The following is a 19418-nucleotide window of genomic DNA, read 5'->3' on the forward strand; positions in this document are numbered from 1 at the left end:
TATTGTGTCTGCACTATCGCTGAGGCATGAAATAGTTTTACAGTATATTTTTTAATAATGCATAAAAATATAGTACCATTATTTTAAGCATCTTCAAACTCCTTTTGGAACATTGTAGTTTTTGTCTTTTTTTCTAAAAAAAAATTGCAAGGTGGTGGATCTAACCGTATAAAAAATAAATAAGCTAAAATCAAGGGAATCAGTATCTCTATCATTAAGTTCGGAAGGAACGTTGCTTTTTTTGTCACTTTCCATATCTTCATGATTTGATATTCCATTAAGGTCCACATCAATATCTCCAATAATATTTTTTACTTCAATCTTATCGAGGATTTTATCATAAGTTTCAACAGCTGATCCGACTACATTAACGATAGCAGATGAAATTTCACTGGATTCCTTTGCATCAAATCCGCCAAAGATACTTGATCTTTGGTGAGCTCATTCGTCTAAAATAAGAGATGGATTTGACGGAGAGTCAATTTCTCACTACTACTAGAATTTAATTAAGCAATAGTTTGCTTTAATATATCGCCATATTCCAAGATATTCAATTTGGCATTATAACAACCATGTTTTATATGTGCAAGACTAAAACGATTTTGATACTGTAGCTTTGTGCCTTTAAATTTGACTTTAATTAGGTAATCATCAAAAGGAACAATCAGTAGTATATTAGTAGGATCTTTAACAACTTCCACGACGTTGTCCCCATCCCTCCACACATCCTTATAATTCTTGTATTTAAGTTCCGAATCTTCATTTAATTTATTCTTTTTTGGATAATGTTCAACCACATCTCCAAATTTCTTTAACCATTCTACCACTCTAACTTAATTCCGCCTTTTAAAGGTGTTGACCATTGTGATCGTGACACGTTTTTACTTATAAATATTAAGATTGTTAATTCCCTTTAATCTTAGTTTTACATTGACAAAGTTTCCTTCAACTTTTTTAACTCTATGTATATGTCTGTATTTTCTTGAGGTTTTCAATTCTCCCCCCTTGTATCTATTGGAAACTTTGAATAGAATCCAACTTGATTTATTCCAAAACTATATATTCGCTCCGACTTTTCATGTTCTGTAAGACTGTAAAGAATATTGCACTTTGAAAATACGATGTTGTTCTTCCACCGTTACTGAAGATCATTTAGTAATAATGCAGTAATACATTTGGCCGAAATATTGCAGCTCAAACTTTTTTTTTGTGCCATAAAAAAATAAAAAATGAACATAAAATATCGATATTTTCATAAACAGCACAATTAAAAATTCTCAAAATAGAAGTATTAGGAATCGCCAGCTTCCACAAGCTTATTGAACGATTTTAGCAAAAAAAATAACATTTTTTTTCCAGCAGGAAAATTGAAATGAATAATTTGAAATATAAAGAGATTAAAAATCATTTATTTTTTATATTATTATATCAGTTTAAATAAATTTCTTCCTTCAATCCTTTTAGGTTAATAAAGAACAATTAACCCATTATTTTTCTGCCTCAAATCCTTTTAGAATAATAAAGAACCAATTATCCCATTATTTCTATTACGTACTTTAAAATACGTGTTTGAAAGGTTAGTTTATAGCAATAATACCACAAATTCTTTGTCGTTATATCTTATTATTTAAAAAAAGGATGCACTAGTTAAGAGCATTACTTATTTTTGATACTGCTTCAAAAACTTCACTAGTTTCTCGTAAATAGTTAAAGAGTATATGTGATATTTCAAAACACTAAAATAAAAGCTCCTTTTAACGTCAACTGTTAGAAAAATGTACGAATTTAGTTCTTTATTAATTCCAATTGGTTATGGTATATCTTGAAGCCCCAAACCTAGCTATCAAAAAAATGAATATTGCCTAACTAATTGGTGTCTAGTAGTTAATGAAAGATTTGCTAAATATATTGTTCTATTTTTATTTTTGAAATTATCCTTTTATTTCTTCTTAACTCTGAAAAACTAGACTCAGCACATTAGATATTTTGGGTTTATTAGAAAACTATCTTCTTATTGATCTTAGCGATGTTTTGGTTTTTCCACCACTAGAACAAAATAAGCTGAGTGATGGAGACAATTATCTAGATTACATTGGCAGGGCTGTAGATACCAACTCTAGTGGAACCAGATTACTTGGTCAACTTGTAGAATATTAGGGTTATGTACAGGAAAAGGAATACGGAAAAGATGCAACCTCTGCTAATGTAGCCTTCAAAAACAACCTTAAAACGGTCTATAAAAAGAGAAAATACATACGCAAAGTTGCTAAACATTATGATAATTTGACAATAAAGTAATTTTTTTGAAGAAAAACAGTCAAGTACCAAGAATCAGATTGGATCTAAAAATAGACAAAATGATTATGAATACGCTTGAAGTAAATAAATAATGAATCTAGGCTTGATATCTTTCCAAGCTAGACATTTGATATAAATGTTGTATTCTTTTCTAACTGGATGACTCAGACTTATAAAAGGTAGAAAAGTACTTCAAAATTAAATTTAAAAATTTAAAAAAAAAAATTGAAATTAAAAACTAATTACAAATTAGTGATCAATGTGTAAGCGCTTCGTTATTCGCTGCCAGTATTTCTTTTAATTATTTTGAGTTGATTCGAAAGTAAAATAATTTTTTATTTTATGAATCACATGCGACGTTATAAAAAATTAAACAGATTTATTATTTATTTGTTAAAATAATGTATTTGATATTCATTTTTATGTAAAATTAAATTATAATATTTTAACTATGATGATCACAAATAATATCTTGTTAAACCCCAAAACAAATACTGTTAAGATTAACTTTTTAAAACAATAATTATTTTTAAAAAAAATGGTTTCGGCTCATTCAGGTATTTTTCTCATATTTATTCATTTAAATAATTTTACAAACTAAAATAGTGTAATTTTGAATTTATGTCGACTCTACATAGTGCTATTAATGTTTTAAAGTATTTTTCGACTTACTTTTAACTTCAGTTAACCAATATTTTTAAAGAACGGATGGTCACAAAGGGAGGTTAATTAGTACTACTGAGTGGTTCCCAAAAAGTAATTTTTATTGAATGATGAAAAGACAACTCAAAACCAATTTATGACACACTTAAATTCTATATTTTTTAATTAATATGTCTTCTGTTACAAGCACTAAGAGTGTCGACACGTCAGTGAGCAGATTTGCAACTCTTCACCGTAAAGGTCGTTCCCAATTTGAATTACAGGTGTGGCAGACATTTTTCCCCATACCATCTAAGCTGAAAAGTCACGGATAGAGGAAAACTACATGAAAGTAATCCAGAAGTCAATCATAATTTTGCTGCAGAAGTTTTGTTTCTTCTTGGCTGGATGGGGCAGTAGTGAACTTCTTGATATTGTAAGCAGTCAGTAGAAACCGGTGGAGAAGGGATCGCACATGCGTTGCCTTTTTGTTGATGCTCCAACATTTTTACACATAGAGACATGGTATAAAAACAAAACTTGTTAACTTTTGTTTGAGCTGTCGTTTGGTCCATACAAAAACAAATAATTAAAAAGAAAAGGTTTTAAATAGTAATAATACTCCTATTGCAAGTTTTGGGTATCCACTTTGTAGATAGAATATTTGTTGTACTATGCATATACAATTTCGTCTGGCCATAAATCTGTCATTTGTACCAATTTTTATAAAAATTGATCCTTAAGTTAAGGAAATGTATTTCAATTACTTTGCATCTTTAAAGAGTATTCTTTCACATGGATGTTACCATATTTTATAGTTAGAAAGATATTTATTCAAGTATGAAATGACTGAACAAATAATTACAAAAAATTAAGAAAGTAAAAGGTCAACATATAGCAACAACACTAATTTACACTAAGAGACAGCATAATAAAAACCTAATTAATTAAATTAATAAACAAATACTTTTTTAAATAGCACTACGAATTCTTGGAAAAAGCAGTTTCTATTAAAAAATGTTTGTTTTTAATAGACAAACACCCAACGATATACTATCAAATTACATTTAACATGTCTGTATATTAGTTTAATTGTATTTTAAACGAAAACTTTGAGTTAGTCTGTAATTACTTTTTTTAAAGTATTAAATTTTTCAAAATTATTTTTGATTAAAAGTTAATTTTAAGGTACAATGGAGTTAATATTAGAGAACCAATAACTAATATGTACCTAAATATTTTACAAAATGACATAGCACATAATAACAAGACTTACTTGATTAAATTAGGACAACTGTGAAGCTAATCCAAGTGCCATGTTTATAATATTTCAAGAATGGAGTGACGTAGTTCACTGGATAGCACATCAGATAAATAAGTCTCCTTTATTTAATGTATGTCTGAGTTTAATACTCATTTCTCTCAGAGGTGGAAAAGAAAATATAGATTGTGTACAAGGTAGAAATTCAACATCCAGAACAAGTTTTTTAGATCAATATCTTGACGATCCTGAGATTTCTAGTTATGAAAGTGACTTCATCAGATTTTACTGAAACAGCCTGCCTCCTTGCACATAAATGGAAAAACTAATCAAACAGGTAAAATCTGTATGGGAAACTTTGAACCCTGGAGACCTGGAGAATATTGCTACCGAAATGCCCAGGAGGATTAAGGAAGTCATCCAGAAGAAAGTAGGATTCATTGGTTGATGTACCGCCTTTTATGCTTTATTGTCGATGAAATACATTGCTTTTTTGAACCCGACAATCTTTCATTGGTACCCTCTAGCAATGAAGAGTTAAATTGATATTAACAGATTTTATTTAGAATTTCATCATGGTAGAATTTTAAATTGGTGCATTTTGTCCAAATCAGGTAAATATACCCGAATTTATTAACCATTATATCTTATTAACAATACAACTTTGAAAAATGCATTCATATTTTTTTATTTGTAAATAAATATTCTAAGGATTAGAATTGAAATTGACAAGTGTAAAATGGATGGAATAGTTTAAACAGTTATAAAAAATTTACATGACGTAATTATTATAATTATTCAACTATACGTTGATCAATACGTTTCATTTTTGGGTCTTTTTTACCCAGTTCAATAACGAAAGGTTACATACTTTTTTTATCAAAATATTTGAGGGACATGGACCAAAAATGTTTTTTTTAATAACAAATAATGAAAATAAAGTTTAAGACATAAAATGTTTGCTTAGAGATGATGTATCCCTTTAAACTTTTTTAAATTTTACAATTCATAGATTAAAATGGTATTTGTAGTTCAAAATAGTTAATATTAGTTAATACAGAGCAATTTATAAATATTTATTTTTTAGATGAGTAATTGCTCTATCAAAAATAATTTAAGAGCTCTTCTCTTTAATTTATTAGTACAATTAAGTATAAATGTTGTATTCTTGTTGTTAAAAACTCATATTTACTCTATGTGTAGTATAAAATTTAAAAGACTTTTAATGAGTTTTTAATAATCAAAAAGTGCAAATTTGTATATAACTTTTACGTTTTTACTCATTATTAGATGTTTATGTGCCATCAAACAGCAAAAATGTGAATCGTTAATTCAATTATTGAAAAAATTCAAACAAAAACTATTCAATTTATTAGAATATTAATATTTTGAAAACATTTACGCGTACTTTGCTCAAAAATCATTTATCAAGGAAGACTGAAATATGCTTTTAAGATATTGTTTATTCATACAAATATTAATTAATTATATAATGCTCTATATTCATTGTTTTAGATGCTTTAAAAAAAACAACATTGAATTTTACAATGAGGGGACCAAATTATTGAAAAAGCATCAAATTAAGATCTTGAACCAATTAATTTTAACTGTAATGATTAATTACGACGCCAAACAACTTCTAATAACAAAAATAAATAAGTTTTTGTAAAATCTCTATGTGTAAAAATGTCGGACACTGTTGCTCCCTGTTGCGCAAAGGTGGGATCCCCTTTACTCCAGTCTTAGTACATTTTAGACTGCAGAGACTGTTAGCATCTCCATCCAGACTGTATATAATGTATAGAAGTTTGTTATATCCCCATACAGTCAAGAAGAATCACAACTTATACAGCAACAATATGGCTGACTTCTTGCCTCCTCTCCTCCTGGTTTCATATTCCTTTAGAATGTAGTTTGGTGTGTCTTGCAGAAGAATGTGTGCTGTACCTCTCATCCAAGTTTTGATTTGCTCTGAGTTACACCCCTAATAGTGTTGTACACAATGGACTTGTACTTAACCGTCAATAACTGCCAATTTGTTCGCCGGTTGTCAAAGGGGATATTGCTTGGGAAGGAGAACATATTCTTATAACCAAAGAAGCAGTGCTTTTCTAATGTTTTCTGCACCGATGTTAGTCAGAGAAGGCTGCACAGACCATCAGCATCTCCGTACGGACTGCATACAACATCAAAAAGTCCCAAAAGGATAGGCATAGTGATGAAATTTGTATTTTGAATCTAATTATCCTACATTTCTGTAAGCAACAATATGTGGAACTTCTGGCCAACCTCGGTATGGCGCTCACCCAGCTCTGACCTTAACCCCCTAGACGTTTCTGTTTGGCGTGCCTTGAAGAAAAATATATATGGCACCTCTTATCCAAATTTTGATTCCCTCCAAACTGTAATTATAGCAGCGTAATGTACCATAGACACGGCCTTTATCTTCATTTTAAAATAAGAGCTGCCATTATATTTGCAGGCAGGTCGAAGTTTTTAATGATTTTGAAGGAGGGCAAATTGAATCAAAAATATAGCCAAATAATGTATCGAAACATACCACAAATTGTTTTAGAGTTGTATTTGCTTCATTCGCATAAAAATTACGTTAATTAGGAATTCAGTCATGCTACTGAAAGTTGTACGTACCTCCTCTCTACAACTTCAAGAGGTCAGCGCAACCTTTTAACATTGGCTTATATGGTTTAAACTATACATAAGTAAATTTTTGAAAAAATAAACATTTTTTACTGTTAACTCCAATATCATCAACATATTCAAACAAACAAACAGATTTAATGTACGCATATATAAACAACTGGAAGTAACAGTTATTTGTAAGTGCAACTGTTTTGGATAGTTGTATATGCATTATACATATTTAGAATAATATTTACATGCAGTAAAAGTTTATTTTCATTCAATATAACATATTTCATATTTTCAGTCTAACTCCCTTCAAACTTCAATCAACTTTGGAGAGTACAATAAGCATCACTATTTGAATGGAGATTCACGGAATGAAGACATAGAATACGACGTAGAAGAAAGAGAAGAAAAAACAAATTTTCTCCGTCAGAACGCGTCCTCGTCATTACTACATAGATTTAAAAGTCATCATCTAGTAGATGAAGAAGAAGAGGACAAGTGTAATCATAATAGTAATAAAGAATCCAGACACCCTATGAAAGAAAGTGAGGATCCACGTTTGTTCGAGTGCTCAACCGCTACAACAACAGTCTCAGAGGAAGATAGCCGTCCCTCTAAAGAAGAAACTAAATTTCGTCCTAAAAAATCTCCTCTTCTACGAATCGTATCTGTGCCCGATCCCCAAGAAAGGGTTGAAATCCGTGATATTTATTCCTCGTCCATTACCAGAGAACTTGCATCCAATGTCCTAGCTCAAAGAAAGAAAATGACTAAGCATTGGTCCATGGATGAAACTCAGACTTGGTTCTATTCAAGGTTGGAAAAAAACTGTATATAAATATTATTATCAGGCAGAAATTGATTTTATATGATAAGCAAATAGGCAAAACATAAGAAAATTCCTGTGCTTAACATATATAAGACTTTATCTTTCTTTCAATTTCTTTCATATTACTTTTTATTCCTTTTATAGAGTGGAGTCACCAAAACACTTTTAAATGAATTGCTTACCCTAACCGTACCTTCACAGGTAGAACAAAAACTCCCAAAAAAAAAAAAAAAAAAAAAAAAAAAGATTGTCATAATATTTTGAATGCTGTTTTTTTGAAGGTCGTTAATAACTGATAATGACCAGCATTACAAAAATCAAGCTATCTGTGTGTACAGTCCGGTACTTTTCAGCCAGAGTGTTTTTTATTTAATATAATGTATAGGTCAAATTAATTAGCTAAAATACAAGTCTATTAAAATACTCTAGTTAATTTAATAGTTTAACATTATATGAATATATGCTTTTAAAAGGTAAAAATCAGAAGAAATATTGGTTTGATTAGAATTTTTTTTTAAACTGCATTAAATTGAATAATATTTTTAAACCCTTCATTATCTCAGTTTTTTTTTAATATGTATTTTTTTTATAAATCTCTTTCTTTGTTAATTTTTTGCTTTTCTCTATTTATAAAAGTCTTCTAAATTATGTTAATTTGTCTAAATCTACTTTTCTTTCATTTTCTTGAAATATTATAGTAGTTATTAAGATAATTATATAAAAAGTAGTTATACTTTTAAAATAGCCAAGTCATTTTTTTCTCCACATAAAACCCTTTGAACAACGTGATCAGATATTACATAAGTCTTTGTTTTTGTGGATTGCTGAAAGTTTTCTTTCTATAGGGGTAAAAATACTCCAATAATTGAACTTTTTGGTCAAAACAGACTAAACACAATCAAACAGAAGTAATTGCAAATTAGGGATTGATACATTAATTAGGAGACAGCAAGCCCTGCTGGTGTATTTTTTTTATTACTATTTTTGCATATTAATCAGCTTGTAGTAGTAAAATTTATATTTGAATATTTTTTTCGCAAGATATATTTGCAAACCAAATTCATAACTTAAATAATGATATAAAAGCTTTCATAGTAATTTCAAAGTCGATATTTTTTAGTAATAGTGATAGTTACCATTGTGATAGCAATGGTAAAATTATTCATCTTATGCTTAGTTGCAACTTGTACACAACATATATATAAATTTAACATTAACTTTTAAATGTATATAATTACATAATTTAAGTAATATCACAAATTAGTATTTTAGACAAGATTTTAAATTTACTTTCAAAGATTGACAACACTTACATATATTCCCTTTACTAGCTTGTATTTGACTTTAAAGACTAATATATTACTCAATTTTTTACCAATTAACTTAATTTATAAAATTAACTATAAATAAAGTAAAAAAATATAAACAAGTTCCATACTCTTGATTTAATATACACGTAGTGTCAATATAAAAAGAATATATTTTTTTCTTTTTGATATGAAATATCCTCTATTGTATTAATTGCCTCAGTTAATGAAATTGAATTGAGATTATGTTTTTGTTCCTGTTTGTTTGTGAGTCACCAAGATTAAAGCAAAAGTTTTGTATTAATTTTGATCAAACTTGCTACAAAGGGTTTTCTTGTAGAAGATCACAATAAAATGTTATTAAATTTTGAAAAATTAAGGCTAAAGGTCAAGCTAAAACAAAAATTAAAAATTGCATAATCAGCCATAACTTTAAAACAACATAAGATACAACTATTTTCGATATTAGGTGGATGTTTCCAAATATAATCATTGCAAATTCAAGTTTTTATTTTTTCTTCAAAATTGTATTTCTTCTAAAAAGAGGATAACCCCCATACAATACCTATTACATTCTAATTCTATGTAGAAGTATCTTCGCTATTAAATAAAACCAATAATTCAGATTTTCTTTGTAACTTGTATTAATTTTAGATTCATACTACTTATAATATAAATCTTTTTATTTCTTGCTATGATTGATTAAAGTTTAATTCTTGCATAAAAATACTTCAAGGTATATTGAAGCCATTTCATTAATCAATCTACTTTTTCATCTAAGAAAAGAATATATATGTTTAAAAAAATTGTGATGGTTAAAACTTCCTAAAATTTAAGATTTAAGCTACTATCTTAAAACTATTAATAACTGCAAAACAAGTGTATGTGTAGAACACTTCAATAGTCTATAATACATATTATTACAAGTAATTTAAAGTTATGGATAATAAATATTAGCGTAATGTTTTGCAAAAAAGTTAAAATATTGTAATATACAATATGAAGATTTCATGGTTCGTTGACACAAAAACAATATTGATGAAAATTTTCCAATTTATGTTTGACTCTTTTGATATAAACTTTGAACTTAAACATGTTACTAATTGATCAAATATTTTCTTCAATTATCGGGCTTATACTCTAATGTCTGTGAAATTATTCATGATACCCAAAAATTGTTAGCACTCATCTTCTTTTATTTATAAAACTATATTTCCTCTTTTATAAAGATAATTAGTTAAATAATAAAAATCTAATTATGACTAAGGCTAAGGTTAAGCAAAACATTTAATAAAATTAATTAATCCTTACTTAATAATAGTTAAATATGCAAACAAATCCTAACTCCTACTTTTTTAAAACATACATTTATTTACCTGAATTTTGAGAATCAAATTTGAACCAATCAGTTTTATACATACGCAACACGTCTTGAATTAGAAAAAAACAGGAAAATTCTCAAAATTAAAAAAACAACAACAACAGAAGAACACATTTTAAGAAAACATCGACTTAAGTTAATTATACCTCGATTAAATTTGCAAAATATAAAAATATATTCAAAACAAGGGATGATTAAAATAAATAACGAATAGCATGTATTGATGTTTAATAGGTTAGAAGCATACTGAAAGTACTTTTTTCGATAAAATGTAGATTTTAAAGAATAAAAAGCATATTAATATATTTTGGGATAAATAATATATTAGTTCACAAACAAAGCGTTAAAAACTATATAAATATCTTGTATTCCTTTTTTTCAAATTAAGATAAATATAAGACAACTATTTATTTTTTAAATTTAAGCTAAAACCATATAGTCAAGAGTTAGATTTGAATTTTGTATTCACTACCCTTCTCTTGAACCAACATAAAAATTCATTTTTGTTCTTTTCGTCCCTATTTTCTCGCACTTGTACATTTGCTCCAAATGCTCCCATAAAAATGTTTAAATAAATTAACTGAATTAAATAGAATGCTATATTTATCCAAACTTCCCTTTGTTAATTAATCAAGGAATGATGCATTAAGAGCTTCGTTAAGACTCTTTTTATTGATAAAGTGGACATGTATCTCTATTGCTTTCTTCTTCATTTAATTGTTATAACTGTATGCGTATAAACAGAGAATAATCAAGAATCGATTTCTCTACATACATGGATGTAATATCTCTTTTCTTACTAATTTCAATCTCAAGCATATATATACTTTAGAAAAATATATATTAGTATTCTGTATATACAAAATTATATATACAATGGTACCAAAAGACAAAACATTTGTTATGTATGTTAGATAAATGAATTTTGAGTTCTTAAATTATTTTCTTTCTCTTGGATGAATTGGCTCATTTCTATAAAGTATTACTCAGTTTCATTAAAACCTAAAGTAAAGTTTTTTCGCTCATTGTTAACAACGATCGTGTGTAGCTAAATCTCAGCCCAGCAAATCCATGAAGAAAATAAAGGGAATTTTGTATTTATCCTGCATTTTCTTTGTATTCAACAAAAGTTTCTCATCGATAGCTATGGTCGATGTATGTCTTGTTTAAAAGTAAAATTTAGTTTGAGTGATTTAGTAGGTATGATATCATGTTATCTTCTTATTTCATCAGCCACATTTTCAAACAAATATTAATTGATACTCTCAATTTTATAAAGTTGCGAAAAAGTTACTATAACCTAGCGGTAGTATCCAATATTGTTCGGAATAATTATCATCAGCCAAGAGACAAATATTGCTTCGATAATATAAGATATAGCTATTTTACAAACCCCCATATAACTAATTTTTATTCATGAGCACGTTAAGACGTAGGTACTCAATACATAGGAGTTCTCTTTTTTAAGAATAATAATAACAGATTGAAGAAATACAATAATAATAACTTGCATGCTAAAGAATGCTTAGTATTTACATACCATAATATATTTATTCACAATTATTTTCATTTAATATGACTATAGTTTCTGGAACGCTCCTTAGCTCAGCTCTACCTATCCACAATCAAAATACCTCATCTAAATTAACTTTCATTATTTTTTATCTATACTTCCATTGTCTTTTCTTTTCAATATGATATTTATTTACACATGCTATCTTTTAAAAATGAGTTCTGTACACAATTATATACAACTCTTTACAGTACATATATAGTTATATAAATTTAGAATTAATATTACTTTGACTTTAACCTTCATGACCTTTATAGAGATTGAAAAAATATATTGTTCAATTTTATATAATACATTATGCGACTTGATAAAAATTTGAAAGAAAATTTAGTAGGATATAATTTTATAAAATTGGACTTCCTTGTTAATTTGAGGCCAAGAGCAACGACGGTTTGAATACAAATATATATTTTTAAATTAGTAATTTCTCAATGTAGCACATTTTCTTTGATTTAATGGTTAATAATGGATCTAAATACTCCATAGTATTTCAGACCTGGATAGTAATTCATTTGAACTCCAAAGGAAGAATTTGGACTACATTTTTTTTAAATGAAATGTTTAACCCTTGTTTTAATATATTACAAGAAAAACTCATAATCTTTTTTTTTTAAATTTAAGTCAGTTCTATGCTGTTGTAAAACATCAAAAAATAATACATAACCATAAAAAAGAAAACTTAATTTATAAATTAATGTTCGTTAAATATTAAACTCTTGAAAATAATTTAAAAACATGAATAATCATAAAAAGATACTAAAAAAATATTTCGTTTTTTAGCACATGGAGTACTAGTCGATTTTTTTAAATTTTGTAATTATAAATGTTTTTGACAGCTACCACAGGGATTCTTACTTTGATTGTGTTCTTTTTTAAATTGGTCAATTTTAATAAAAAAGATCATTAAAAAAACACAAAATCCATGCACATACCGGGCCGTGCTAAATTATTTACCGATGATGTAAATATACTTTTTAAGAGGTTTTGTGGCAACCAATCTGATTGTTTCGTATTTTTACTGTTAAAATAAACAAAAATACTTCCTGTGAGACCGTAACAACTTCCACACGTGAGACCATGTCCAATCAGGAAACAAAAAGGGTCGAAATTGCAGCACTCCTCCGAGCAGAAGTGCCTCATAACAACATTAAGGAACAGGTTGGGGCCACTTTAAAGACAATTTACAATATTTCCAAGCGCTTGGAGGTTGGAGGTGATCTCAAGCATTCCCCTGGGGCTAGAAGTAAGCCCACTGTCTCAATAAAGCAAGTAAAGGCAGTGTTCATGAGGACTCCCAACAGGTCCATTGCCGACATGGCCAGAAAGATGGGAACGTCGACATCAACTGTTTCAAGGGCATTGAAAAGGGCTGGAGGAAAGTTCTTGAGGCGTACTGAACGCCCTCTGCGAACTGAACGTCAGCAAGAAGTCAGACATGAGCGTGCCAAGAAAATCTAGAATGATATCAAGAGCTCATCTGGACGCATCATCATTTTTTCAGATGAGAAAACTTTTACGGTCGATCCTGTTTTCAACAGGCAAAATGACCGTGTTGTGAGCTTTGGAGATGTTTGGAGATCCAACGGGAAGGCCATGAAGCCTGTATGGTTCCCCACTGGCTCAGATTAACAGCGGAGGATTATGTGAAGATTCTGGTGTCCAAGGTCCTTCCGTGGATCAAATCCATAGTGGGCAACTCTCCTTGGGGTTTTCAACAAGATGGAGCACCCGCCCACGCTTCCAAGAAAGCTCAGGAGTGGCTCAAGGACAACATGAACTTTTAGCCAAGGACTACTGGCCCTGTCAGAGCCCAGATCTTAACTCACTAGACTTCCCTATCAAGGCACACGTGGAGACCAAGGCCTGCCAAAACGACACAAAAACATAAATGCCTTAAAGGCTGCTGTCAACAAGGCCTGGGCCTCCATGGACACTGATTACATCATGCAAGTCTGTGGCAGCTTCAGATGTCGCCTGACCAGTGTCATTGAGTCAAATGGTGGCTAATTTGATTTTAATTTGATCACAAACTATTTCATTATTCTAAAAATGTATGAATAAATTGTTTCTCAAGTCATTCAAATATCATTATTGTCCGCGATATGTTCTGAACAAAAATCGGTAAATAATTCTGCACGGCCCGGTATTATGATATGAAAATTAGAACACACAATTCATGAAATAAAGAGATTATTACCAACATAAAATTAAAACAAAATAATGATTTAGTCCTTAATGGAAATGGTGAGTTAAATTCTCTGGTAACAATTTGTCAACAGTTGCCAACAAGTTAATCAGGTTTAATCTAAAGTATTGGTAAACGATTTTTTTAAAGATGGGTTATCACGCATAAGTTCCTTGGTACAATGTATGAAGATCAATCAATATCTTTTTTTCCGTAGTACATAAGGTAGGTTAAGTTACGTGATTTCTGTTTGAAGTAAACACTGCTGATACCTGTTTCTCTACTGCACCTTAAGTTCATTAACACATCTTATTCAAAAACCTTCTTCATGTAACAGGGGATATTAATTGATGAAAATGAGCAAATTCAATTTTAGCCCAACTTCTGTAGTCATTGCATATCTTTGTATTTTTTTAGTAAAAAAAAGAATGGGTGCCAATATATTGTTTAAATAAGGACTAAAATATTGATGATACAATATTTAAAATATGTTTGTCAGCAAAAGTGTTGGCTCATGGAGGACGTTAGGAACGCAATATATAAATCTATTTTTTGGAAAGTATGACTAAGCCAAAAACTAATTCATGTATTAATCTTAGATATTTAAAAAAATATTCTAGTAACTATATACATTGCAAAGAAGTGAGGAGTCATACATCCCCCTCCCCAAAGACTAATCATTGGGGGGAGGGGGAGCAATTCAGTATAAATTAGATGTTGATTCATAAAAAATATAGAAAATTTATTATTGACGTTATAAATATAAAGTCGTATTAAAAAACTTTTGTAAAAAAAATTAATTTATTAAACATTTATACAAAATTTAATTTTTATGGTCAAAAGACCGGAGTGGCATTTGCTGGAAATTAGATACTCTTGTATTCAACAACTAGGCTTAAAATCAAATTTGATTTTAAAGCCCCTCCCCCCCAATTGTAATATATCATTGTTCATTGTAACCAATGGCTTTGATAAACGTTTAATTTATGCTTTACATATTTCTAAAGCTAACAAGTTATGATTTTTTCTTTAAATATAAAAATTATAGGTAGTATATGATTTCTTAAATTTAATAAGTAATTAATATATATTCTGATCGATTTTTCATTCGGAAAAAATACAAATCAATTATGTATGCTTTTATAACTTTATGTGTATAATGTTTAAATAAAATTCAAAAACTACATAAATATCTTGCAAAATGATATAATACACAAGAAACTGTCAAAAATCATATTATATTTTATTTTTTCTACCATTAATCAAGCAAATCAATAAAAAGAAACTTTTATTTATTTTTTAGACAAAATGTATTTAAAAAAAGTTTTTTTTAAAGCTATCTACTTATTCTTAATTTGACACAAAAATAATTATTGATTACCTTATTTGTCAAAAATAAAATTATTATGCTTTTTGACCGTTTCTTGTGTGTTATATCATTTTGTTAGATATTCATGTAGTTTATGAATTTTATTTAAACTAAGATATTATAACGCAACCACTCTTTTCTATTCAGTTGTTTTACTTACATGCTTGGTTATTTACTTTTAAGTCAATAAGTTAGTTAGTTTGTAGAACAAAAACAAAAGATTTTGTTTTTCTATATATATAAAGTAAACATATTCTAGAACATCCTTATTTTTCTATCACCAAAATGGAGGTTGAAGCCAAAACTTTTAATATTTTGTACAACCAATCGTATTCAGGTATATCTTGATTAAGTGAAAGCCTTAAAATGATATTAAGCAATTTATAATAAGAATGCAAAGTAGGGTCTGCACGGCATGGATATTTATAAAAGGAAAACAGAACTCAGTCAATTAATCAACTTTATTATTTAATGTTTTTATTATAATTATTTTATTAACTAAGGAACGTTTTACAAACAAACACAAAATAGTTTACACCTTAGTTATTTCTATCTACGACACACAAATACTCGAACAAAAAGGTGAGAAGTGCATCGTGTGTTATTTATAGCTGCCAGTATTTTTTTAAATTGGTAATCTGAAGAATGAATTTTCTTTCCTTCTATAATTTAAAAGTTGAACGATTTAGGCAGAATACATTATATATGTTGAGCCAGTTTGTCCAAATATAATTAAAATTCTTTAACTTTGACTCACATATATAACATTCGACTCCAAATAAAATGGTGTAATATGAAATCCATTAAATGTATGTTCGTAAGTTTATTTTGCCTTATCAGACTGTTGTTCAGTGATGAATAAAGGGCTATCGAATAGACGAAATAAAAGCATCAGGCTGTATCAACATAATGATCTGAACAATTTATATTGAAGTAGATTAATGAATCAAATATATATAAATTAATTGAATGGACTCCATGTAGTGTATTTATAGTTTGGTGGTATCAATTGTTTTCATTTTTGTTTTATCATCATTTGTTCCTAGATCAATTCGATTGAGCAACATATATATACTATTATATTATATTCTTATTTAAGCATTTCATTCTTCTTTTTTAAAAAGAAACAATTGTTATTTATTCCACATATATGAAATATCATTTTCCCCTCTCATTCTAAGAGTAATGAGCCAATCTGAAGCCTTAAGACTGATGACAAACCTATTGTTAATTATAACCTCCACCATAGATAGTAGAAGTCTCACTCGATCAAAAGAATGAAAATAAATGGCAGAAAAATGTTATTGTTTTTTTTTTGCAGACAGAACATCAATGGTCCGTTTTATTAAACTTGCTTGTGTATATCGAGATTTTCACCATCATTTTTATGTTGTTCTTTTTCTTTCCACTGCACTAATTCTTATAAAGAAGGGAATTGGCATGCTTTGTTGAAGGAAAAACAGCAAGAATCATGAAAGTTACCCTTGCGTGAAGAATCAAATGGGCAATATTTCCTAAGAATCTTTTCACCTCGTTTGTTGAAGTTAAGGAATTTTCTTTATAGTATTGATCGCCAGTTGTAAGACGTGGGTTAAAGTTTAGTGAATCATATGTACATAAGAAATGTTAATATGGTTCAATGTGACGCAGTAGAGTAATAAAAACATTTATTATTAAAATTTCTACATTCTTTTTGTGATATAATATTAAACATCATAACATAAACTATGAATCATAGGTTATTTCGTGAATAATTATGATAATTTCAAAATGTTTAGCCCATAATTTTAATCAGCAGAGTCATTATGACGTATAAAATATCACACTCAAACAAAGTTGAAATGTAATACAGTTCATGTATATAAAAAAATTAAACAAAAATAATATAAATATTTTGATAATAATTTAAAACATATATATACATTATTTACTCCGTTACCTTCCTCCAAGCCCTAAGGTGTGTACTTTCTGAAGGTGTTGATCTACCCAACATGAAAACGAATATCTAACAGAGTTTGTAAATAAATTATAGAGTCTTTGATAGTTTGATTTAAATCAACTGTATCAAGAGCAACAGTATTTTTTATGATAACTATACCTTATGATATCAATAATTATTACGTAAAATCTTATCTTTCTGTCTATTAAAGCCTCAAGCCTACGCTTTAAGACCTTTCACACCTTGATGATCTTGTCATTTCATCCCATTACTTCTCAATAAACGACTTCAGGGAATCAACAATACGATTAGGACATTGCAGCTCCATGTTCCATAGTCTAATGGTGAGGAGGGTTGTCACAAGAGTGGCCACAAGTTTAGTGGGCAAAATCGTTGAGACTTTCCGTGGAACCAACTTCAGTTGTTATTGTTTTATGGCCAGGCGTTGAATCTTGTTACCAATAAATAATCCCCTTCAGGATAGTTGGCATCAAAGGAAGGTTTCACAACTCCTTGCATTACCTCCTAGTACTCCTGGGCCCTGAGCCACACCGGTCAAGAATTCTTCACTGACAATCTTATTGTGTTTTCCACTTCTATCATTGCCGTTAATAATCCTCCTGATCTTACAGACATGCACAACAGCAATTCATAATGTCTTCAATCTCTTGTGCAGAGAGATGAGCAAAAAGAAAAATTACCATTTGTTGTCTTTTTGACCTATTCTCGTTCTTTGATCACGTATTATAACTAATAATAAAGCGTAATTTCTTATCAAAAATCCAACATCAATTGAAAGTCAAATATGCTATATAGAACTCTAATTAGTGTAGAAGTATTAAACTTTTTTTCCCAAAGCAGTTACTTCATAATTACAGCGTCAGTTAAAAAATTGTACAATTTTTATAGACTGCAGAGGATCAATTATTTTTAATTAAATAATCTATTACTAAACAAGGCATATTCTCTATAGTTTCCAATCTCCATTTTTCATAGTCATCCATGGGGTAGATAAAAATGAAAAAATATGTAAATATTCTTTAAAACAACGATAATTACTTCAGAATTTTTTTTATAGTTTATAAAGTATTAGAGCAACATTTGAACACAGGAAGTAGGTATATATAATAATGAAGAAATAATGCTATACAAATATGATATAGACAAGACATTCGTAGGAAATTTCAATCTTTGTGGAGGACCTTGGAGAAATTACTATACGTTGAGCATATTTTCTCATTAATTTTTTCCTAAAATAGAAAAAACATAAAACTATTTAATGTTAAGAACGACATAGAACAATAGACTATCCGCTATGTATAAATTATTCACCTGAAGCCAATGTGCTTAGGTTTGCATCTGTGTCGCTCCTACGAAAGGAAATAAACTTTATATAAATGGAAATCAAAGATCATTTATAAGTCAGATGAACTAATTGTAACACTATAATGTTTACTCATATTAAATCCGTGCAACTCCATCCCATCAATTAAAGGAACAAAAACCTAGTAAATGTTTATAGATACACTTCGTAAACTAAGGGATCAGAGTTGTTTTATAGATGTCAAATAATTTAGAATTATTTCACAAGTCACCTAAACAAATTTATAAGTTTCAGTTGACTTGCTTATAAATTAAAAATTATCATTGTTCAATAATTTATTTAAAATATTATCATGTCAAGCTAAAAAAAAGAAAAATCTTTTAATCTGAAAAGCTTATGTTAAACAAAACTATTAGTCATCAAAACTGACAATCAAGTTTTTTTAGCTTTTGCTTTTAATAACTTATAGGGAGAGCTACATAAAAGCTGTAGAAGATAATATTTCTTATAATAAAATATTTATAATAGAAATAAGGATCATGGTAGTGTGAGTTGTCTTGAAATTAGGTGACACGATTATATTTTTTCCTAGTATCTTTAATAATGAGATTGTATTTTACAAATACAGAATTATTTATGTGTTAACTTTTGTATATCTTAA

The 19418-nt window shown here is 28.6% G+C and overlaps 1 protein-coding gene across 2 annotated transcripts in view; it reads left to right on the forward strand.

The window, feature by feature from the left end:
* The window catches only part of LOC121128236 (uncharacterized), a 389803-nt gene that overhangs the window by 98703 nt on the left and 271682 nt on the right, over positions 1 to 19418 (forward strand). For both annotated transcript variants that reach the window (XM_071892657.1, XM_071892656.1), the window contains exon 3: positions 7149 to 7666. In XM_071892657.1, coding sequence (XP_071748758.1) covers positions 7149 to 7666 — 518 coding nt within the window. The remainder of the gene's footprint in view (positions 1 to 7148; positions 7667 to 19418) is intronic.

Source organism: Lepeophtheirus salmonis, chromosome 13 (assembly GCF_016086655.4).
Source record: "Lepeophtheirus salmonis chromosome 13, UVic_Lsal_1.4, whole genome shotgun sequence".
NCBI classification, from domain to species: Eukaryota; Metazoa; Arthropoda; class Copepoda; order Siphonostomatoida; family Caligidae; genus Lepeophtheirus; species Lepeophtheirus salmonis.